The sequence below is a fragment of the Procambarus clarkii genome, chromosome 15 (assembly GCF_040958095.1).
Source record: "Procambarus clarkii isolate CNS0578487 chromosome 15, FALCON_Pclarkii_2.0, whole genome shotgun sequence".
Taxonomy (NCBI): domain Eukaryota; kingdom Metazoa; phylum Arthropoda; class Malacostraca; order Decapoda; family Cambaridae; genus Procambarus; species Procambarus clarkii.
Genome location: NC_091164.1, coordinates 8,835,157 through 8,860,156, shown reverse-complemented (window position 1 = coordinate 8,860,156; position 25,000 = coordinate 8,835,157). Strand labels below are relative to the sequence as shown.

The 25,000-nt window shown below is 41.3% G+C and overlaps 2 protein-coding genes across 5 annotated transcripts in view; one reads left to right on the top strand and one right to left on the bottom strand.

Annotated features, from left to right (window-relative positions):
- Positions 1–25,000, bottom strand: part of LOC123759100 (gamma-aminobutyric acid type B receptor subunit 2) — a 331,390-nt gene that overhangs the window by 100,225 nt on the left and 206,165 nt on the right. The window contains 2 exon segments of the mRNA XM_069324947.1: positions 6,972–7,139; positions 20,323–20,460. Of these exon segments, the coding sequence (XP_069181048.1) occupies positions 6,972–7,139; positions 20,323–20,460 (306 nt within the window).
- The window catches only part of LOC138364892 (uncharacterized), a 425,505-nt gene that overhangs the window by 254,822 nt on the left and 145,683 nt on the right, over positions 1–25,000 (top strand). The gene's annotated exons all lie outside the window — the stretch shown is intronic.

Here is a 25,000-nt window from a genome sequence, read left to right as displayed (position 1 = left end):
ATTTACATTTATGAATATTTTTCAGATCATTATATCAATCAACAAGTTTGGAAATCATTGCAATAATAAACTGAGAATGATAAGTGTGTGTGTGTGTGTGTGTGTGTGTGTGTGTGTGTGTGTGTGTGTGTGTGTGTGTGTGTGTGTGTGTATGAATGTAAATAAATTAAGCGACTAAATGTGTAACTAAACTCGACTCTCCCGATTATCACATCAAAAAGTGCTAATTGACTCCCAATCCCAACAGCTAGACATGTATCGGGGCCTCCAGGGATCGACTGACTAATCATCGTGATTGGTCTATTCGCCGAACTCTGGCCACCGATTGGTTGAACACAATATACAAGATAAATTACGGTTTTTCAGCTTGCCTACTTTTTTGGTCGATATAGTTAAACTTTTCTGTCTGTCTGTCTGTCTGTCTGTCTGTCTGTCTCTCTCTCTCTCTCTCTCTCTCTCTCTCTCTCTCTCTCTCTCTCTCTCTCTCTCTCTCTCTCTCTCTCTCTCTCTCTCTCTCTCTCTCTCCCATCATTTGGTTGGCAAATAATCCTATTTGGACAGATGGACGTGCCTTTGTTTACATCAAATTGAACCTTGTTCATTGGTGTCACTCACGGTTTTGCATGAGTAACCCGTGTTGAGTGAATAAGGAGAGACGAGTTCTATCTCGAATTACCACATCGCTTTCGTCGTTCGGTGGAAAGTTATTGTGTCATTTGTGCCGGGAAACAAGGTCTGGTGGACCCTCAAAATGATTTAGTTTTTAGTAAACAAACATACTTAGACAAAAGAGACATATAATCGGCCCTTATTTCTCCTTCCATCATATGTATTTCTCAGTCTTTACATGTATAAAGTCGTTATTCAACACGTATTTACATAACAATTTCAACACACGCCTTTAACACCTATGCAAACATGTGTCTTGGTGATGATAGGTGTCATAACTCGTGCCAACACGTCAGGGGTGGCAATCAGCTGATTATTGTTTACAAACACAGCTGTCTCCTCTTCCCCCCCCCCCCCCCCAACGCCCTGAGGATTTTGGAGTGGTTGAAGTAGGTGCATAAGGATATGTTCGTGGCTTTCCTCGCCTGCATGTTCTGTTCTCTCCCCTTCCCTTCTCTCTCTCTCTCTCTCTCTCTCTCTCTCTCTCTCTCTCTCTCTCTCTCTCTCTCTCTCTCTCTCTCTCTCTCTCTCTCTCTCTCTCTCTGTTAGTGGCTCGGGACGACGGATGACAAAGGGATCACAAACATATACAGGTAAATACATATTAGCAAGTATATATGCGGCAATTACAGGCAGAACAAAAAAATACATGGGTCAATAACAATTTAAATTAACTATCTGAAATACAGATAAATAAGGGGAAAACTTAAATTGCATATACAAAGCTAGCAACAGTGGGAATAGCTTTGACGAGTCTCACTGTGAAATAGTTTTAGACACTTTACAGTACAGATACTGTAATCGTTTAAGTCGGAACATTAGGAAGATCCTACGTATAGTGTATGGATGATGAGTAAAACAGGATGGGTAAGGAAGGTGAATAGTTGGAGGCTGAATCCACACAAAGAATTCCTAAACAGAGATAGTTGTGTCTACTCAGGAATTCTATGATGCTAAGTGGAATGCTCAGCCAAGTCTTCTGTACCAATCGTGTGAGGGTTGAAAAGCGGGCCGGGAGATAAAGCTCAATCCTAACAAAACATGGCGAGGTAGGAGTATGTGACAACCATAAACAGACTGCACTACACCCGGCCCCACCTTCCTTTCCCACTACCACTTCCTTCCTTCCATCCTTTCCCATCCTCCATCCCTCATTCTTCCATCTCCCTCCTACCTCCAAACAAACAAGATGGCTCCCGGCTGCTCCGCTCTCTCCAATAATATACCTTTGACGGAGAAGCAGGAGGCTGGACTGACCAACCACCGGTAAAATTGATGCCAAAATCCAATTTCACTTGTTACCAGAGGCTACAAAACCCACCCAAAAGAGCGAAACAGTCCCACTTGCAGCTCACATGCAACCAACAGAGCCTCTGCGTCTGTCCTGAAACTACCGTCGACCCAGACTGCCTTGTCAGGGGGGGGGGGGTGGAAGATTGTGGTAGAGGGAGTGGAGGAGTTTTACCTTTGAGCACCGGAATTGTCATTTCTATAAAGAAACAGGGTCCAGGGTCTACTGGCGTTTATTGTATTAAGATCCGCTGGCCACTAAATCTAGACTTATTCCAGGTAAGGGATAGTCAGAGACGCAAGGTAACGCAAGGTAACCCAAGGTAACGAAGTAACGCACCTTGCTGTTGGTTAGTCTTGTCTTATGAAGGGTGCAGAGTAATTTAGGTGCTAATTCTTACCTTTCTCTGTCTCTCTTTCGTTATAACTCTCTCTCTCTCTCTCTCTCTCTCTCTCTCTCTCTCTCTCTCTCTCTCTCTCTCTCTCTCTCTCTCTCTCTCTCTCTCTCTCTCTCTCTCTCTCTCCTTCTCTATACTTTCCCGTGCTCTTTCTCTACGACCTCTCTACCTCTTCTCTTCCTCTCCCTCTACCTCTGCTATTCCTCTATTCTCAATCTCCCTCTTGCTCCGCTGCCAAATGCATTCTCCCTCCCTTTGTCTCTGCTTTCCCACACACCCTTTAAGCTCCCTCTCCCGTCACTTTCCTTCTCTTCCCCTCCTCCTACTTCTCGTTCCAAGAAGGCAAAGGAAAGGGGAAGATTAGGGGCAGTTGATAATCAAGGAAATAAGGCTTCTCCTCAGGCTTTTATGGAAAGACGAGCAGTGTGATACAAAAGTGACAGTCTTTTTTTAGGAATCTAATAGGAGATTAAAGTGTTTTAAGGAAGTATAAAGGTTAAACTTAAAGCGGTTTGAACAAAAGTTAAATTCTTAGGGGGTGTTAAAAGGAGACTAATGGGCATTTTTAACGTGCTCAAAGGGGATGGTTAAGGGGCTATTTGAGGGTTAAATGGAGGTTAATTGAAATGAATTGGCGCCACAAGGAAGTGAATACTGAAGAGCAAAAAGACAAAAAAAGTCAATCGAATTATTTTCAGGTCCTCGAGTGAGAGTTAGGTCCAACTTCACAGGGTAGTCCTGGTGAAAGTTAGTTCTGGTGAAAGTTACATGTAAATAGGAAAAAAGAAGCTGTTTAACAGGTAGAAAAGAGGTAGAGAATGTAAAACGTGAAATGAAAGAGAGATATGGGAAAATTGAAGTGAAAGAGAAATAAGAGATCTGTGTTGGAACAGCATGAGAGATGAGAGATTGAAAGAGATAGCGAAGAGAGGCAGCGAAATATAAGTGAGAAGAACAGACAAGGACAAAAATGAACAAGGAAGAAAGTGCAATGGTGAAAAGAAAGCTTAGCAGAGAGGGCAGAAAATATAGCAGACGGGAGAAAGTACAATGGAGTGATCATAATGTGTCAAAGAGAGGAAAAAAAGAGACAGAGAGGAAAAATAGAGACAGAGGAAAAAAGAGTCAACATGAGGGCAGAAAGTGTCTCGAAAAACATCATGTAAAAGCCGAAAAGAATTAAGGAGAGGGGAGGGGAGGAAATGGAGAGAAACAGAAACACAGAGAGAGAGAGAGAGAGAGAGAGAGAGAGAGAGAGAGAGAGAGAGAGAGAGAGAGAGAGAGAGAGAGAGAGAGAGAGAGAGAGAAACAGAGAGAGACAGAGAGAGAGAGAGACAGATGGTGCACTGTGTGACAGATTCCCAACAGTACAGGATTTCCATTGCTTTTACAACACTCAACGACTCTCTAATGGTTTAGGGGGAATTCCGGAGCAACTAAAAAAAATATAGTGAAATAAATTGGTAACTGTTGCCATTAATTGGAAAACAAGTTTCATAAAAAAGACTCGGAATGGGGTAGAGGTAAAGGGTCTTAGGAGAGGAGAGAGAGAGAGATGGGAGGGGGGGGAAATTTGGGATTTTGAATGAGATATTATGAGAGAGAGAGAGAGAGAGGGGCAGGGGGAGTGAGTTTGCCTCTCATCTTTCTCATCATGGCACTTTTTCCTCGTTATTCTCTTCTCATCTTGTCTCCTCCTTTCTCACTTTACCCCCCCCCCCCCCTTCCATGCTTATTTACAAGCCTCCATACCCGCCCCCCTCTATCATCAATCCATTTCTCCGCCTCAATTCCCTCTTTCCTCATGTCCGTCAATCGCCATTTCGGCATTTTTCTGGGCTCCATTTCGCGTCCCACTGAGAAGAAAAGGCGTCGTGCTTACGCGATTTATTGCGCCAATCTCGCGAGAAGAATATTTCACGGATTCGGACTATATATTTCGCGGTGTTGACGAGACAATTTTCGCGATCTTAGAGAAAAAACTCTTTGCGTGGTGTTGATGTGACGGATTTCGTTACGGTGTAGAGCATCTTATGTAATGTTGAAAAGGTGCATTTCGCGATGTTTTAGCGAGAGATGTTTCGCGATTCCACCATTTCTTCGCGACGACATTGTTTTGCCAGATATAATTTTGCGAGGAAATTATTATGGTGATTTTTGTGGATAACTTTTATTTTATTGAATATCTTTCTTTTTTGGAATATTTGAGGTAGATTTCATTATCATGTTGATGAGGTAGACTTCAAAATTTTTACATCTCTATGGGGAAGGGGTTGGGGAGGACTGGGCAAATGTAGGGTAGGGGACAGGACGGGGGGTAGGGGAAAAGGGTCAGGGTGTAGGGAATGGGCAAGACGGAGAAGCTATTCACTTCAAATTCAGACTTTAAAACCTGCTATGGCGCTAAAGCTTTTTTCTTTCTAAACCATTTCTTTCTGATAAGAATACCAAGAAGAAATTTAATGCAGTCTGAATCTTTTACCAAATTAAAGATACCTCATTTATTGTAGTACAGTCGACTCTCTGGACTCGGGGATCCCGAGTTCGATCTCAGTGTGGGAAACTATTGGGCGTATTTTCCTTTCATCTTATGCACCTTTTCTTCTAGAAGTAAACACACACACACACTGGAGTTAACCAACTGTTGCGTGTTGCATCTGGTTTAAGTCAGTATTGTTCCCCCTAAGAAGCGGACCTCGACACACGTATAAGAACAGACTTTTTGACCCCCAACAATGGGAAGTATTTGTTCCCATGATGACTAATATTATATAATAATGTTATATAATATTGTGTAATACACAAGATCGGGAACCCGGCGATGCCCGGGGTCAACCCGGTGACAGAAAAGAACAAATAAAGTTATAAAATATAACAATAATAAATGGGAGAATATATATATATATATATATATATATATATATATATATATATATATATATATATATATATATATATATATATATATATATATATATATATATATATAACAGAGCATCATTCAATATAATAATATAACCAATATATTATCAAATTATTTTATTATATGGGAAAATATAATCAAATAACGCTGGAAAGGTTCAATTTATACACGAATATAGTCGAAAATAGCGAAGGAATTCACAAATATCGCTGAAAACTGTGAATTCATTCTCAACTATAACAACAATTGGGCGAATTTATATTCAAATGTTATACTGAATACGGCGAATTCAATCCATTCAATTATGATTTGAAAACGTGAACTTCACCTATACCATTTCCCCCTGAAAGAAGACATGGAAACTCCAGCATTCGCCACAACTTGTTAGGGGCGTGTTACAGGACTAGTTCAATTACCACGCGTCAAAAGGTGTGTGTGTATAGATGCACGCATGGATGAGCCCTCACGAACATACACACCACCCCACGAACATACACCAGTCTGCGTTCATACACCATCCGGCTTGTGTCATGTGGAACACCTGCCCTCCCCCCCCCCCCCAAAGATTGTATAGCCTTGTTTTACTTCCTTTTTTAATTTTTTTTTAGCGTCGGGGTTAAGGGTGAAATTATAAGTGGTCTGTACGCTGTTGTTGGCATTAATTGATGGAGCTGGCTTTTGTCTGCTGGGTTTAAAAGCAAAATAATACATTTTAAATAATATATAAAAGCATGTACCCAAGTAAATAAAAAAAGAGATACATTAGCATTCATATACACACACACTTGTTCCAACAGAGTGGTAGACGGTTGGAACAAATTAGGTGAGAAGGTGGTGGAGGCCAAGACCGTCAGTAGTTTCAAAGCGTTATACGACAAAGAGTGCTGGGAAGACGGGACACCACGAGCGTAGCTCTCATCCTGTAACTACACTTAGGTAATTACACCGATACGCGATTACACAAGCACCAGAACACAAACACATACACACAAATACACCCGTCTACATCCTTCATTGCTCACACACTCATCCTACAAATCATACACCCTCTATACAGTGACATATTTCCTCTAATACAGATGATACACATCCGATTTAAACAGATCATTGAGCTTTTCTGCAAATCATACGTTCTATTATGCAGATTATACGCCTATACTATACAGATCAATCACCCTTTCTAGATATCATACACCTATTTTAAAGATATATAACTATTACATCATACACCCATTATACAGATAGTGCGCCCCACTTATGCAGATTACACACCATTTATGCTGAGTAGAATATACATCCCCTTATTACACAGAAAATCCACCTAATTATACTGATTATACATCTAATATATTGATTATACATCTATTACGCTGATTATACATACGGTTTACATATAATACACTATGTTATACAGATCATACTCCCATGATATAGAGTATACACACACCCTATTATGCAAAGTAAACACCCTATTATACAAAGCATACACCCTATTATACATATAGTATACTCTGTTACCTCCTGCTGCATGAGTAACAGCTTCTCCTCCGTATCAACCTACCTTGGCTTTGCGCCCTGGAGAGGCCACTCCAGACCGACAACCAGAGCGCAACTCCATAGTCTCCTGAGACTGATGGATGCCTCCTACTACTCTTATAAGATCATACACCCTCATACATCATCATACTCACCAGAGCATGTCTCGGCTCGTTCTGGAAGAGGGTACCAACTCTCGTCCAGTTAAACCGCTGAAGAAGATGGAGTCTGGGGTGATTGAACTCCTTATCCGAAGGGGCCATTCGGAAGAAATTCGGATATTTGATTGCCGAAAACATCGGGTGTGTATCTGCGTACGACAGCTGTAGGAGAAATTTGGGAATAAACAATATATTCGATGCAGTTGGGGTTTGATCTATGGGAGGGGAGTATTGGGGGGTTTGGCGTGGGAGTGGGCCATTAGGGTGGGCCACTTAGGTGGGCCATAAGATGGGTCAGAATGGGAGAGGGCAAATGTGTTTTAAAACTTCTAATATATTCAGTCTGATAATATTTAGGTTTTCATTTTAGTTCAGAGTGTTTTTAGTTTATTTATCTTCTGTAAAATGAACAGATCACATATATTTAAAATTGCAATATTTTTAAACACATAATAATCATTAAAATACGAAATATTTTATAAAATATTTTGATCAGTATTTAAGATCAAAATTTAAACATCAAATACATTTAAATTCCTACAAGACATTTGGTAGTGTAATTATGAGTTGGTAAAGAAAGTGAAACTTCATTTCCACTATATTTTGGAAGTGAAACCATAGAATATTTATATTCATGTATATTTTGTGATTATAAAGTGAAGGAACAGTGTGATTTGATTTTAGTGATTTGATCTCATGTGATTTTCAAGGGCACCTGATTGCAGATGACAGGTCAAACGCCTCGTGAGCTTGGTCGACGTCATACCTATGTACTTGGATTGAAGGTTACATATACCACGTCCGACTGCTGTGAAAAAGGGTTCTCCGTTTGCTTCGGGGTGTTTTTAATGAGGAGGTTGGTGGCCGTCTTTGTTTCACCGACCTCCTCATTAAAAACAGCTCGAAGCCGACGGGGGAACTCATTTTTACAGCAGTCGAACTTGGTACACCTGTACACCTGTCCACACGAAAGATGTATTTATTTATTTGTTTTACATGTGGTATCCGGCACTGCCCGGGGCGTCTCTCCCCCCCCCCCTGAGTCTCTTCTCAATCTTCCCCCCCTCCAACCTATTTTTCTTCTCCCTCTCTCCTAATCTCCTCTTTCGCTCTCTTTCTAGTGGGCTCTATAGGTGCCTATAGGCTCTATAGTCACTAGTGGGCTCTACAGGGGCCAATATTTCCTCAAGAGTGACATTGGGGAGGACCCCCGACTTAGACAGATTTAAACATAGATAGATATCAAAAAAACAGAAAAAGAGAAAAAGCAATTTACATGTATATATATCGATACGAAGACAATATTCCATCTCCACCTACATACAGTATACAGAATGAACAGTAAAAGATTTTTCTTTTACAAATTTCCACCGTGTTCACTCTGCCATTTCCAAATCCTCTCTGTCTGTCTGTCTGTCTGTCTCTCTCTCTCTCTCTCTCTCTCTCTCTCTCTCTCTCTCTCTCTCTCTCTCTCTCTCTCTCTCTCTCTCTCTCTCTCTCTCTCTCTCTCTCACACTCACAGCTCTTTTCCACCTCATCTTCTCCTGGCGAGTCTATATTGCAGTTCCCGTTGTAATATAAGGTTGCTGGGAATCAGCCTGATTTACACACAGCTTTCTGGCTCATCTTGCGAATTTTTTCTGGTGTTTGCCTGTGAGGACAGTACAAAATGCAAGGGAGAGGAAGGGAGGGAGAGAGAGAGAGAGAGAGAGAGTGAGAGTGAGAGAGAGAGAGAGAGAGAGAGAGAGAGAGAGAGAGAGAGAGAGAGAGAGAGAAAGAGCCAGGGAGAGGCGGGGGGAAGGTGGGTGTGTCAGAAATGAAGATGTTCAATAGTCATAGTACAAATACTCTGTTTCTACTACTTTTACAATTTCTACTTCTACTACTACTACTACTGCTACTGCTACTCCTACTTCTACTACTCCTTCTGTTAATACTAATACTACCATTGTCACAAATAATATTATTCAACAGCCCTACACACAAGCAGTGACGTAAAAAATAAAAGGAATCCTATTTGGTTGACTTCAACAAAATATATAAAACCAGCTCCAGCGCGCCCTCCTGCTGCTGTTTTCCCTCACTTTACGAAGCGTTTCGCTAGAAAAAATAGTTTAGTGATTGAACGGCATAAAATAATAATTGAGAACTGGAGTGATATTGATTTTGAGCTGGTTTTTTTACGTTCGACAAACTCTTATATTATTTGTTGTTGTTCCGGAGGTTCGTATCCCTGTGTGTGTAGTGTGTAGTGTGTAGTGTGTAGTGTGTGTAGTGTGTGTGTGTGTGTGTGTTCTCAGCCAGCTCTGCCTGCGTGGGTCGATCCTTAGTTCCTAGACCCGCCTTTCAACCGTCGGGTAATGTATCATTTGGAACTTATCACTGCCATAGATTTTGAATCACTGACTGGAGCCATGAATCTCTCCTGCCTGCTCGTTCTACTTCCTCGTTAGTCTCGTGGCGGTGAGTTCCACTTTCTCGTTAGTCTCGTGGCGGTGAGTTCCACTTTCTCGTTAGTCTCGTGGCGGTGAGTTCCACTTTCTCGTTAGTCTCGTGGCGGTGAGTTCCACTTTCTCGTTAGTCTTGTGGCAGGGAGTTCCACTTTCCCGTTAGTCTTGTGGCGGTGAGTTCCACTTTCTCGTTAGTCTCGTGGCAGTGAGTTCCACTTTCTCGTTAGTCTCGTGGGAGTGAGTTCCACTTTCTCGTTAGTCTCGTGGCGGTGAGTTCCACTTCCTCGTAGTGGCCTAGTAGTTAAAGTATTCTCTCCTCATATTTATCTTATCTCATGCCTCGTTCGCGTGAGAGGCTTGTTGTTTTGTCAATTTAATTGAACCTGGAACTCTTTCCTGTCCAACCACTTGAGCTGGACGGTATAGTGACGGTCTCGCTTCATGCAGGTCGGCGTTTAATACCCTGGCCGTCTACAATTGGTTGGGCACCATTCCTTATCCTAACCCCTTCCAAGTGCTATATAGTCGTAATGGCTCGGTGATATCGCCTGATAGTTTCCTTCAATTCCGGTTTCCAAATGGCAGGTCGTCACCCTATAATCAGTGTCTATATTAATTATATTGCACTATATATCATATTATGATGGTATATATTGTTATATAATTTTTAATCCAGTTTTATTCGTTGCAGTATTTCTTTCGATTTTACACTCGGAGTGATTTTTTTAATGATGTATGTACGTATAAGTCGACGGGGCTTCGAATCTCATCATTTGGTTCTTATACACTGCCCAGAATTCATTATATAATAGGGCCATACAGAAGGTTTTGATCTTTGCAGTTCGGTAACAAGGTCATTAACACTAATGATCGTTCGATAGCTACGTTCTTCTTTCACTTAATGCAAGTAGAAACTGGACTATTTTCTTTCTACGAGAGAGAGAGAGAGAGAGAGAGAGAGAGAGAGAGAGAGAGAGAGAGAGAGAGAGAGAGAGAGAGAGAGAGAGAGAGAGAGAGAGAGAGCTGAGGGGACGCAAAACCTTTTAGGAAGCACATATTCTCCTCCATTTTGAGTATGAGACACTCTCCCAGATGACCTGCACTCCCCCACTCTCCCTTTTCTCCATCCCTCTATTGCACAGTCAACCTGGGACTCTGCACAAAGTATAGAGAGTCCTGCAAGGAGCCCCTGGTGTTGACGGGTCCAGGTGTATATCCAGTCAGTGCTTCAGAGCCCTTAACACCTCAGAAGCATCGACGATCTAACAGTTACATTTAAAACTAATAATTACTGAAAACAAGATATTTACCAAAGAATTTCACATATGTCATTGTCATTATCAGTTACCTGATCAGTGGCACAGTCTTCTTCTTATTTCTCTTGAGATATTTGAAATATCCCTTTGGCTTTGCCTGTGTTGCTGAACATAATTCATATATTCATTTTGGTTTCCGCATTTGTGTTTTGAACTTTTATTGCTAGTTGGATGATTTGTTGTTCCAGATAGAATTACCCATTCATAATTCGTCTGAATAGGTTTTTCGTTTGATTTTTTTTTTTGCACCCAATTTCGATGTTATATATATTAGTGTCTCCCTGTTGGTCATCAGTTAGCCTAAAACGCTGCAATCCCGTTTGTCAGTCCCATAATGTTTCAGCAAGTAATTAGCGAATTCTTTAATATGTTCTGTTTCAGCGTGTTTAGACTGGCTTGCATTTGGAACATGTTCTCTCAAGATACAACTGTGTGAAATAAAGTCAACTGATTATATGCAGGCTCAAGTACACAGTTAATGTCTCTCATTAACTAGATCATTGGCCAGGCTTCAGGTGAGCTGATGTTGGAAAACAGCTCTTAGCTTCCACTTTAATTTTGCCAAGTCTATACTTACAAAAAATAAAGAAGAGAAAGCAATAAAATGTGTGGTTCTCGTGTTGTTGTCGGGCGATTGAAAGGATTGATAACCTTGGAGACTGACAATGGAAGGTTGCTTCTGGTGGTGGGTTGAAGGAGGTGTGGGGTCATCTTTGGTGGAGTTGTGATTGATTGGAGATGGTGGAAGGAGGTGAAGGGGAAGTTGTTTGTTGTGAGGTTACAAGTCTAAGTAAGGTTGGAGTGTGTGTATTCACCTATTTGTGCTTGTGGGGGTTGAGCTCTGGCTCTTTGGTCCCGTCTCTCATCTGTCAGTCAACTGGTGTACAGGTTCCTGAGCCTATTGAACTCTATCATATCTACACTTGAAACTGTGTATGGAGTCAGCCTCCACCACATCACTTATTAGTGCATTCCATCCGTTAACTACTCTGACACTGAAAAAGTAATTTCTAACGTCTCTGTGGCTCATGTGGGTACTCAGTTTCCACCTGTTTCCCCTTGTTCGCGTCCCACCAGTGTTGAATAGTTTATCCTTGTTTACCCGGTCGATTCCTCCTTGTGTTTTGATTCCTTGATTCCGATTCCTTGCATGTGTGTGTGTGTGTGTGTGTGTGTGTGTGTGTGTGTGTGTGTGTGTGTGTGTGTGTGTGTTTGTGTGTTTGTGTGTGTGTGTGTGTGTGTGTGTGTGTGTGTGTGTGTGTGTGTGTTCTCGTAGATGTATTTTCAGCGTCGAGCTTCAACTCCCGTGCCCCGCCTTATGAGTCATTACAGATTAATACTTTACTTATATCAACATATACAGGTGTGAATTAAGTTAACTCCAACTGATCTAATTATTCGTGATTCTTTCACTGAAAAAAAAGTATTCATCTCGTATTCATCTCTCGTGTAGTATTCATTTCGTTCTCACACAAGAGTCAGTTTTGAGTTGGTTTTACCTAACCAGAGGATGACAGAAGGCAGTGGTGGAATGGAAAAGGGCGTATGGGTGAGGGAGATCCTGAATTGACACATTAAATGATTTTTTTCCCTCTCAATTTGTATTATGTAACTAATCTTCCCTTCTCTCTCTCTCTCTCTCTCTCTCTCTCTCTCTCTCTCTCTCTCTCTCTCTCTCTCTCTCTCTCTCTCTCTCTCTCTCTCCATTTACTTTCCTTTCTGCCTCAGGCATTTGCTATACACATGCAAATGATTATTATTATATTTAAATTTATCCTTCCATTCACGTCTCTATTATAATTTCTTCCAAGGAGACTACTGCATCTCCGGAAATAAGAACCTCCCGTTAAATATAAAATCAGTCAAGCACCTCGTTCCTCCCAGACGATGTAGATGCTGCCAAGAGAGAGAGAGAGAGAGAGAGAGAGAGAGAGAGAGAGAGAGAGAGAGAAAAGAGGACAAACAGAAAAATATAGACATTCAAAAACACATAGAGACAGACACATAGAGACATACAGAGATAGGGAGAGAGAGAAAAAGAGAAAGGGGGGGGGGGGGTGTTTGAAGAGAGGGAAAAAGAAAGAGGCATACATCTTAATTAACCACACTGAAACAACTTCACCCCAAACGCACGCACACACAGGCATACGCACATCTACACACACACACACACACAAACACACACACACACACACACACACACACACACACACACACACACACACACACACACACACACAGTACCAAACAATTAACACGCATTTTGACTATACAACCAGACGTCAGTAATTCATCCGCACTACACTATCATCACAGACTCCACACCACCACACCCCCCTCACCATACACCACCAAACTACCAACCACACTTCCCCCATACAATCGACCAACTACCTACACCACCACCATCACCACCATATTACCACACAATCATCATACGCCACACCCCCCCCCCTCCTTCACCATACTCTACCACCACCACTACCACCCTTACCACCACTACCACACCACAACCACAGCCAAGCCATCACACTATGGCCTTCCCTGACAGCTCGGGTCGTACAGGTGAATATGTAGCGAACTCATTTGCATTTAATTAGCAGTCACGTGTCGGGTCTGGCGTATAGGACTGCGGTCATGCCTTTGCATATTTTAATAACTAATTGAAAATTAACTTGGCGAAGAGTTGATTCATCCAATTTTGATGAGCTTGGCCAGAGTTAATTCATCTCATTTGATGAGTTTTATAGTGGATTGATTATTCCATCACCAACACATGAATCTTGCTTACTCAACTCCTCTTCAAGTGCACTCAGAAATCATCATCTTGAATCATCTATCTATAATGATTGATTCATTGCACATGTTGCATTGTACATGGCATGCACGAGATGTGTGACGTCACAGCTACGTCATGATACGAGGACAGATTTTTTGAGCCTATTGGTAGGAAAAACATAGGCCTCTCTTGAGGCAGAGGAGACCTGGGAGCTGCCTAGATGTTGCATCTTCAAGAGCAATTATGAAATGCTATTAGAACGGCGAGGAGGTGTTTGGGCACCTGGTAGAGAGGCAAGGAGTAGGGCCCTAGAGCTAGAATTCGCCCTCTGTGGGGTAAGTACACTTAGGTAAGCACTCACCCACAATCACAGGAATATATAAGTTTTTTTCCACTTAACAACAGAAGGCACTAGAAGGAATATGATACAATCAACAATTAAGCCATAACAATTATGTACAGTATTGTGTTGGCTGTGAGTGGAGCAAGACATTATAACATTAAGTTTTTTTCCTAAGATAATCTCAGATTCATGAAGCTGAAACTGAAATTATCCAGATTTAGATTCACTTTTAATTACCAAAAAATTGGCGCATTTGTACTGGTTAACTTGGAAATCATCTTAGATATAATATATAGTCTGCAAATTTCATCATATTCTGCTCCTGAAACTTCCATGGGTTAATCTTCGGTAATTTTTATCACTGCAAGATAAGCTACGAAAGCTGGAGCTCTGACGCAGGCAGTCATGGAGAGCCAAGTTGCTAGAGGCAGCAATAAGAAATTTCCAGACCCAATAGCAGCCTGGTGGACCAAACTCTCACAAGTCGAGCCTGGCCTCGGGCCGGGCTTGGGGAGTAGAAGAACTCCCAGAACCCCATCAACCAGGTATCAACCAGACCCCTAGAAACCAATGGAAGATGAACCAGTCTGCGAAGGCTCTCAGGAGCCAAATGAAAGTTGGGGATAAAAAGTGATAGAATGGGGGAACAGGAAAAAGTAATATGTTAAGAACTGGGAAGCAGTGATGAATAGAAAACCAATATATATATATATATATATATATATATATATATATATATATATATATATATATATATATATATATATATATATATATATATTCCATAAACCAAATGTTCCCACCAACACGACTCTAAGTCATTAGGCGCGAGAGTCATATCTCTTCATGCCCTGTGACATAGCTGTGTCATAAAACCTCCATGCAATCCTCCCATAACTCATATATATACTCTATCCATCCCCCCGTCTATCCATCCCCCCGTCTATCCATGCCTCGTCCACCACATCCACCATCACTCTCCTTCATACAGCGTTAAACAAAAATATTATTTTTCGGATACGGCTTGAGTCGCTTGTACACGGGCTTCGTGTCGGAGCTGTTATGTGAGCCCGACAGTCCTCATCAACCAGCCTGTTCTCATCAACCAGCCTGTTCTCATCAACCAGCCTGTTCTCATCAACCAGCCCGTCTATCCTCATCAACACCATCCCGGCCTCATCTACACCAGCCCGGCCTCATCAACAACAGTCCTCATCAGGAAAGGCCAAAAGTTATTACATACAGCCGCCAACCCTCTTGTTTCTGAATGCAAAAACTCTTTACACACGATTTACAACTGATGACGTTCGAACATTTCTCGAACTGTGTTCACTTGCAACTTGTGTTTAAATAGCTTTATGACGGGTTGGTTTATGTCCCAAAACCAACTGCAGGCAACAATGCAATTCGAGCCTATGTAGGAGGCTCGAGCAGATGGTTTCTTAAAGTTTCCCAAAGAAGCAATAATTACAATGACACAAATCCACAAGGGCCGTGACGAGGATTCGAACCTGCGTCCGGGAGCATCCCAGACACTGTGTAGTGTAGTGTTGTGTTACAATGACACAATGTGGCTTTTGGTCCTTAAATAGTTGTCTGGGAAGAATTTTTACCAAAAACCATCTGTGATTCTAGCAATATTATTTTCTCCTTAAAAAGAGTTAATCAGTCGACAGAGAGAGTGAATTGATCAGTCAAGCTATTAATAAAATACTGACTTAAGTAGACTTTATTAAGTCAGTATTTGGTGTATACAGCAATCAACTGACAGCAGACAACTGACAACAGACAACTGACAGGATGAATATTTTATAGGGTACGATAATTGGTATTTTTTCTCAAATATAATCTAATATTATTATGTAGCGTTGACTTATGCATGGTTAAGTTAGCGCCGTGTAAGAAGAAAATATGGAACACCTCGGTCTGATAGGTCGAATGTGTCAATCTGACTCTGTTCGAATCTATGCCTCGAAACAGGGCTTCGTTCTCTTCACGCCAGACATATTAACGTTAGTATTTGTCTGTTTTTTTTAACTTTTGACTCTGAGTGGAAAATAGGTTCGAGTACTATTTATTCACTTGTTAATGGGTTCATTGGGAGTCTATCTCTCTCTCTCTCTCTCTCTCTCTCTTTCTTTCTCTCTCTCTCTCTCTCTCTCTCTCTCTCTCTCTCTCTCTCTCTCTCTCTCTCTCTCTCTCTCTCTCTCTCTCTCTCTCTCTCTCTCTCTCCTACTGGTTCCAACACCTGACTAATAAAGCCCGTCATGCGACAGGGAGGTAATTAGCCAAACTTGTCACCTCCAGTCGTATCTCCTCAGCATGATGTAATATTTTCTGTTTGTTTACAACCCAAATTTCCCGCCAAATTTTATAATATTTTGTTTTTCTTTTACGCGGGAAGTTACATTGTCACACACTTTTTCTGTTTGGTCGTGACGCTAAATATGATAAGCTTGAATTTCCTTTGGATTCATCAAGTTTATTTTGAAATTAGAGATGGAAAGGTAATTTTAGAGTTAGTGATAGATAAACAGGGGGCAGAAGCTGCGGAAGGAATTCTGTCAAAACTAGCAACAAAAAGACCGATAGACAGACAAGACGACAAGAGAGACAGACAGTCAGACAGCGGGAGTGAGAAACAGACACAAGTGGATAGATGCAGCAAGGACTATAGTCCTTAGATTTATAGTAAAAAACACGCTCGTACGTTCAAGGAGTTGCCCATTCAGCATTTGTAATTTTTGGCCACAGAGAAGTCTGGGCAATTTTCTCTGGATTTATGGATTTATGCGATAAATAAATAGCCCTGGATTTCTTTGCCCAGGACACGTCTGTTTTGTTGGAAGACTTTATTGGATAAAAATATTGGAACTTTATTTATCGGCCATTTTCGATTGTCTGGATCTTTTCCCCTCTTTGTCTGTCTGTCTGTCTGTCTGTCTGTCTGTCTGTCTGTCTGTCTGTCTCTCTCTCTCTCTCTCTCTCTCTCTCTCTCTCTCTCTCTCTCTCTCTCTCTCTCTCTCTCTCTCTCTCTCTCTCTCTCTCTCTCTAATGGACCTGCAAGCCAAAAGCCTACATCTACATCCTACATCAACCCATATGAAGCCTGTCCCTAGAAACAAATTTGTATTGAGCCATTCTATTTCTCCATTATAAGTAACTAAAACATAATTCTAAGTAACAATCAAGTAGTGAACATAATGAACCTGTAGCCAGCTGTGTGGCGAAGCCTCCATCTGGTCAACTGTCTTCATTTCACGTGTAGTTGCATGTTGAGCAAACGTGTTGCAAATGGAAGTCATCCAAGAGATGAATCATCGCTGATGGAGGGAAGTTCTTGAGAATAGTGGAGCCAGCATGAGTTTCTTAATGGCTGAACGTCTTGTGTTGTGATTTCCACCCTCTGGGTCCCCCACAACTTTCTTTTCATTATCATCAGCCAACATTAATCACGAAGAAACTTCCAATACACAATCCTCTTGATTAACCATATTAACTTAAATACCCTAAATATAAATTCAGTTATCATTATTACTGTAATCCGTAATTAGTTAACTGTTATCCAAGACCAATCGTGCTTGTTAACTCGGCCAGTAAATCGTTTCATCTATATTAGGTGAATTTATTGAAGCGTGATACACAGAGAAGTATAATTGGTTCGCCATTACATATTTAATTCGACTATAATCAAGTGATAAATTATACATTTAGCTTAAGCTTTCCCTATCAGCTTGGTTGTTACATGAGGATATGCCTAACTAACCTTATTAACAAGCTGTTAAATTTAGATATTTGTAGCTGACTCCCATTAACCTAGCTGTTACGTGCTTTATAACATAACAGAGCATTACGTGCCTTATAATACAATAGAGCATTACGTACCTTATACAATAGAGCATTACGTACCTTATACAATAGATCAATACGTACCTTATACAATACAGCATTACATGCCTTATACAATAGATCATTACGTTCCTTATACAATAGATCATTACGTACCTTATACAATAGAGCATTACGTACCTTATACAATAGAGCATTACGTACTTTATACAACAGAGCATTACGTACCTTATATAATAGACCATTACGTGCCTTATACCACAATAGAGCATTACGTACTTTATACAATAGATCATTACGTACCTTATAACAGAGCATTACGTGCCTTATACAGTAGATCATTACGTACCATATACAATAGAGCATCACGTACCATATACAATAGAGCCTCACGTGCCTTATACCACAATAGAGCATCACGTGCCTTATACAGTAGATCATTACGTACCATATACAACAGAGCATCACGTGCCTTATACCACAATAGAACATCACGTTAAGACATCACGTGTTCACTCCCATCAACAAAGCTCTTCATCAGAACACATTCCAGTCATACTTGACATAATAGATCCCTTAACGTGGATTTTTAACCCGAGCCATATTGAAGGGAGCCGGTCGGCCGAGCGAGGGAGCCGGTCGGCCGAGCGGACAGCACGCTGGACTTGTGATCCTGTGGTCCTGGGTTCTATCCCAGGCGCCGGCGAGAAACAATGGGCAGAGTTTCTTTCACCCTATGCCCCTGTTACCTAGCAGTAAAATAGGTACCTTGGTGTTAGTCAGCTGTCACGGGCTGCTTCCTGGGGGTGGAGGCCTGGTCGAGGACCGGGCCGCGGGGACACTAAAAAAGCCCCGAAATCATCTCAAGATAACCTCAAGAAAGAAGTGTTCCATGACCATCAGATAATACACTGTGTAAACTGCATTATGTAAACTACACGCTGTCAGATACACGATGTAAATTACCCTTTATAAATCGGATATTATGACCCTCCGTACACGCACATCCGGGAAGATTTTTTGCCTAAATAACCCCAATCAGCCAAGCCGATATATTTACATCAATGTAAATTAGCCCCATAAATGAACCTTGCTTACAGACTTGTCTCAGGGCCTAAAGTCTTACTATAATGTCTAGAATCTTGCTTGAGTGCCCAGAGTCTTGTCTGAGTGACCAGAGTCTTGTCCGAGTGACTAGAGTCTCGTCTGAGTGCTTAGAGTCTCGTCTGAATGCCCAGAGTCTCGTCTGAGTGCCCAGAGTCTCGTCTGAGCGCCCAGAGTCTCGTCTGAGTGCCCAGAGTCTCGTCTGAGCGCCCAGAGTCTCGTCTGAGTGCCCAGAGACTCGTCTTAGTGCCCAGAGTCTCGTCTGAGTGCCCAGAGTCTCGTCTGAGGGCCCAGAGTCTCGTCTGAGTGCCCAGAGTCTCGTCTGAGTGCCCAGAGTCTCGTCTGAGTGCCCAAAGTCTCGTCTGAGTGCTTAGAGTCTCGTCTGAGTGCCCAGAGTCTCGTCTGAGTGCTTAGAGTCTCGTCTGAATTCCCAGAGTCTCGTCTGAGTGCCCAGAGTCTCGTCTGAGTGCCCAGAGTCTCGTCTGAGTGCCCAGAGTCTCGTCTGAGTGCCCAGAGACTCGTCTGAGTGCACAGAGTCTCGTCTGAGTGCCCAGAGTCTCGTCTGAGTGCCCAGAGTCTCGTCTGAGTGCCCAAAGTCTCGTCTGAGTGCTTAGAGTCTCGTCTGAGTGCCCAGAGTCTCGTCTGAGTGCTTAGAGTCTCGTCTGAATTCCCAGAGTCTCGTCTGAGTGCCCAGAGTCTCGTCTGAGTGCCCAGAGACTCGTCTGAGTGCACAGAGTCTCGTCGGAGTGCTTAGAGTCTCGTCTGAGTGCCCAGAGTCTCGTCTGAGTGCCCAGAGTCTCGTCTGAGTGCCCAGAGTCTCGTCTCAGTGCCCAGAGTCTCGTCTCAGTGCCCAGAGTCTCGTCTGAGTACCCACAGTGTCGTCTGAGGGTCTGGCCCTACGTCTCCCTAGTTGTCTATTATTTTTCCCTAGTTGTCCATTATTTCTCCCTAGTTATCTATTATTTCTTGCTAGCTATCTATTATTCCTATCTAGCTATATATTCGTATCTCTGAACTGTAAACTAAAATTTTCCTTTCCTTCAGGGTATTTTAACCCTGGAAAAGCACTTTAAGGGGGGAGAGGGAACGATCAGGGGAAAGTGCCAAGCCATTACGACTATATAGCACTGGGAAGAGGGATCAGGATAAGGATTTCAGATGGGACGGGGGGAGAGGAATGGTGCCCAACCACTTGTGGACCGTCGGGGATTGAACGCCGGCCTGCATGAAGCGAGACCGTGCTACCATTTTTTGTATCTCTCTGTTGAAACTGTAATTAATAGATGGTGGTTGTGAAGCTGTAATGAGTAGATGATTGTAGTGAAGCTGCAATAAGTAGACGATTGTAGTGAAGCTGTAATGAGTAGACGATTGTAGTGAAGCTGTAATATGCAGACGACTGTAGTGAAGCTGTAATAAGTAGACGATTGTAGTGAAGCTATAATAAGTAGACGACTGTAGTGAAGCTGTAATGAGTAGAAGGCTGTAGTGAAGCTGTACTCACCTGCACAATGTGCCAGTGTTTAGCCGCCTTAGCGATGGGGTTGGTGACGTGGGTGCAGGCGGCGCCGAAGAGCATGACCTTGCGAGGCTCCTTGTACATCATGTCGAAGAAGGACTTCGTTCCCACCGCCGTGTCGCACTGTAGGAAAGAGTATAACCATTATAATCACGACGCTACTAGGACCTGCTGCATGGGTAACAGCTTCTCCAACCTACCCCTGGCTTTGCGCCTTGGAGAGGCTACTCCAGACCGACAACCAGAGCGCAATACTAACTCCAAGCCTACTACTATTAGGAACACACAAAGAAATCATATTAACTTAAAGTGTCAAGGAGATTAGTCATTAGGAGCCGTGAGTGGGATTCGAACCTCTAGGTATACTCCCAAGCGTACGTCTGAGATCACTATACCACCACCACGCAGTCAAGTTGACCGTGGCATAAGATGAAGCCTCAGAAACCCTAGAGGGTTCAGTGGGATTCCAGGTTGCAGTGATTTTTTTACCATGTCGTGGGGTAGTGGTCTAAGGCGAGTGCTTGGGAGTACCCGGAGCAAAGGTTCGAATACTCCTTACAGCTCCTACTGATTTTCTCAATAATAATAATAATAATAGTAATAATAATCTTATCTACGTAATATATATAAATATATAATATAATCTATAATCTTATATAATATATAATATATTATGTAATATAATATTATATTATATAATATATATATTATATTATATTATTAATAATATTATATTATATATAATATTATATTATATAATCTATAACATAATATATAATCTTATCTACGTAATATATATAAATATAAAATATATAATACTGATAATAATAGTTGCACTAAATATCTGATCTTCTAAAATCCTCAAAACAGTGCCCAACAAGAAATAAAATGCCAAAGTAAAGTGCACAGAATATAAATTTACTCAGTTTTAATAGACTTTATTGGAAAGAGATCTGTCCTCTCCCCACAAACAGTACCGGGAACAGTTCCAGCCGGTAAAATTGTGATAGACCAATCACCATGAAATTTTAACAATGCCACCACGGGTATGTGTGTCTGTCTATCTGTCTGTCTATCAGTCTGTTTCGTGTCCACTTCTAACTGTCACGAGGGTGATTAGAGATATGACAGCTGGTTGGCGAACCTGGAAAATCCAGACACACTACTGAAGCGGGAATGGCTGGAAATCTGGTCGTTTAGGTTAGCATCAGATGAATGAATCGTTCCAGCAATAATTTAGCATGTTTTTTTCTCTCAGATTCTTGATTGGTTATTAATGGTTTGATTACCGGAAAATTTCAGAGATAATTTTCGTAGGAAAATGGACTTAGTGGCTTATTTAGCCATATTCCTTTAGGAATTTGCAAACTGAATATTTGATTGATTAACTCCTTTATTACTTTGTTAATTGAGGAGTAATTGACCAAATGATTGATTGGCTAATTTGTTCATTTGCCTCAATTGATTGACTGAGAGACGTACACATAATGTTAATTTTCTTGTTTTCTATTTATTGCAAATGATCTCTTTGAAACTAATGTTTATGTTAAATAGAAGATTCATCCCACTACAACATAGTTCCTCCCATCCAATCGAACTCCCTTACCATACCCCTTCACCAAACTTCCTTCCAACCAAGTCCAATACTCCCAGTCTACCCTTCACTCCCTACCAGTCGGAATCAGAAGAAAAGTAAGAGAGAGAGAGAGAGAGAGAGAGAGAGAGAGAGAGAGAGAGAGAGAGAGAGAGAGAGAGAGAGAGAGAGAGAGAGAGAGAGAGAGAGTTAGAGATCAGGGAGAAAAAGAGAATTAAACATGAATCAGGCTAAAAAAAAAACATAAACAAGGGAATTAGATGGAGAGTAACAACCACGAATAAATTACCAAATCAATTCAAGTTAATTCCGCCATAGAATCCCACGAATAACACCATTCACTTTTTCAATAGTTTGCTGTCCAAGACTAGAGGCTAGACGCCTGAAATAGCCTCACACAACTTTGCAGGGTGACTGACGGATGGCAAGGTACTATGACAGGCGGATTGGGATCGGTTTCATGGACATTTAACACAATTAACCCCAAAGATCAACCGTGAGTGACAACATTTAAATGCCGAAAACCTTTTGAGATGAACAGGGCAACACCGTTTACACAATCTAATTAATAACAAGAAAAACGGATCAAGCCTTTCTAAATCAGTAAGCAAATTAATATTTATTCTTATTAATATTTCATTCTGATCACTAACTCTCCCCTCCCCGAAGTTTGTAATTAATTTCTAAAGAACTCCGTTCACGGATACATATTAATTCCGCTCCAGTAACGGGTCCAGAGACTTGCGGATCCCCAATCAATACTTTCTCAACTTTTGCAACTCAAAAAGAAAGTTTTCTTTATATATATATATATATATATATATATATATATATATATATATATATATATATATATATATATATATATATATATATATATAATTTCCACCATGTTGAGAAATTTGTGATCATTTGAATTAACGCAGGAAGATACATATTGGATGAGCTTAGACTTAGAAAACCTGAATAGCTACTTCTTTGGGAATACTGTTGGCAATTATTGGAACAGAATATTAGGGAACGTAACAGAAGTTGGGTTGTTGGATTGTTTCAAGCGTAGGTTTTATATATATATATATATATATATATATATATATATATATATATATATACTTGTATTATATCCAACCCCCATCACACCACTATGTACACTTTTGTAGTACCATTCCCATGTTCCACTCTAAGTGGGAGGGAATCCATCTCCAGAAATAGCCAGTTGAAACGAGTGTGCATTTGGGTAATCCTACACAACACCGACTCCAAGCCCAGCCACCTCACTTCCCATCCCTCTGCCACCCCTCCTCCCATCCCTCTGCCACTCCACCTCCCATCCCACTTAACATGAGTGCCCATGAGTGAGCCAGATCTCTGATTGTTCGGCGAGCCAAGCGCCCAGATTGGCCAGTGAGCCAACCGCTCAGAGTGGCCAATGAACCAAGCTCTCAGACTGGTCAGTGAGTTCTCTGATTGGCCTTGAGCCAAAATCTCTATGTAGCCAGTGGACCTAGCTCCCTGAATGACCACTGAGCCAGGCATTCTGATTAGCCGAAGAGTCATGACGAGAAATTATCTGAATAAAAGCATATTCAGTCGGAGTTATCTGAGCGTCTCTGGTGTGTAGGGAAGAGGTTGTGTTGTGGTCTGTGTCTGTCAGAACTCTGTACTGGAGGTTTGGAGGGAAGTATGACAGTTTCCTGCTTGTTTACCATGTTCAATTTGGTTTTACTTAATTCTGTTTAATTTAGGGACATGTGAAATTAGAATGCTTATGTCCATACCTGTAACGGAGTGGATTTGAGAGAGAGAGAGAGAGAGAGAGAGAGAGAGAGAGAGAGAGAGAGAGAGAGAGAGAGAGAGAGAGAGAGAGAGAGAGAGAGAGAGAGAGATGAATGTTTCGTCTATATTTAATATTTATAACTTTACGTTGCAATACAATGTTCCAAAGTCAAGCATTAACTTAAACAAATTAAGTTTTAGTTCTTGCAACTTTAATTTAAATATTCAACAATTCTTTATAACACCGAGAAGCGCCTCCCTGAATACACAAGTGTGCATTTATTTGATGAAAGATAAATAAATGAGAAGAAGAAATGAAGAGAGAGAGAGAGAAAGAGAGAGAGAGAGAGAGAGAGAGAGAGAGAGAGAGACAGACAGAGAGAGAGAGAGAGACAGAGACAGAGACAGAGACAGAGAGAGAGAGAGAGAGAGAGAGACAGAGACAGAGAGACAGAGAGAGAGAGAGAACAAAAAAGCAGACGAACGAATGTATTCATAAAAAAAAGAGATGGATTTAGAGTGAAAGAAATAAGGTGAAAAAAGGTAACTAAATCAGTGAGAACAAGAAAACAAGATAGACAGACAGACAGACAGACAGACAGACAGACAGAACAGTCGAATATATACACTTTCACTTTCGATAAAAACAATTCACATCAGTCATAAACAAACACGACAGTATACATACCACTGAATTTCTACATGCCACAGAATTTCTATATGCCCCTGAATTCTACCCACCACTGAATACCACCGGAGTTTGACATACCACTGAAATTCAATCTGATATTTCTCCGGGCCAGCGTGATCCCTTTGCCGTGTTAAAATTTGCCCTGTTATTACAGCTTTGTGTGGATCAGTTCTGGGGATTATGTTATATTGGCTAAAATATTGTATTTTTTGTTCTGGATAATCGTTGGTAATAATATAATCTTTTTTGTATTTTTTTTTCAACTAGTTAATAATTTTTTTATGTTTTTATTGATAGGACTGTTTGTCTTGCTGCTTCTCTCTTCTTCTCTCTCTCTCTGTCTATCTACCTCTCTCTCTCTCTCTCTTTCTCTCTCTTTTTCTCCACCATTGCGCCCACGATAGGAAGGAGACAAGTGAGGTTGGTTTTACTGCTACTCACCTCACCTTTTATTCCTTACTTGGGGAACCAGTAAGGTTCCTAGAGTAGCTTTCAAACATCACGTCTGTGACATCGTAAACAGTAAACAACTCTAACGTGGGAACCATTAAATCCGTCTAGTCCCTTGGCTAGGAGAACCTCCTACCTGCAAGAACGCAATC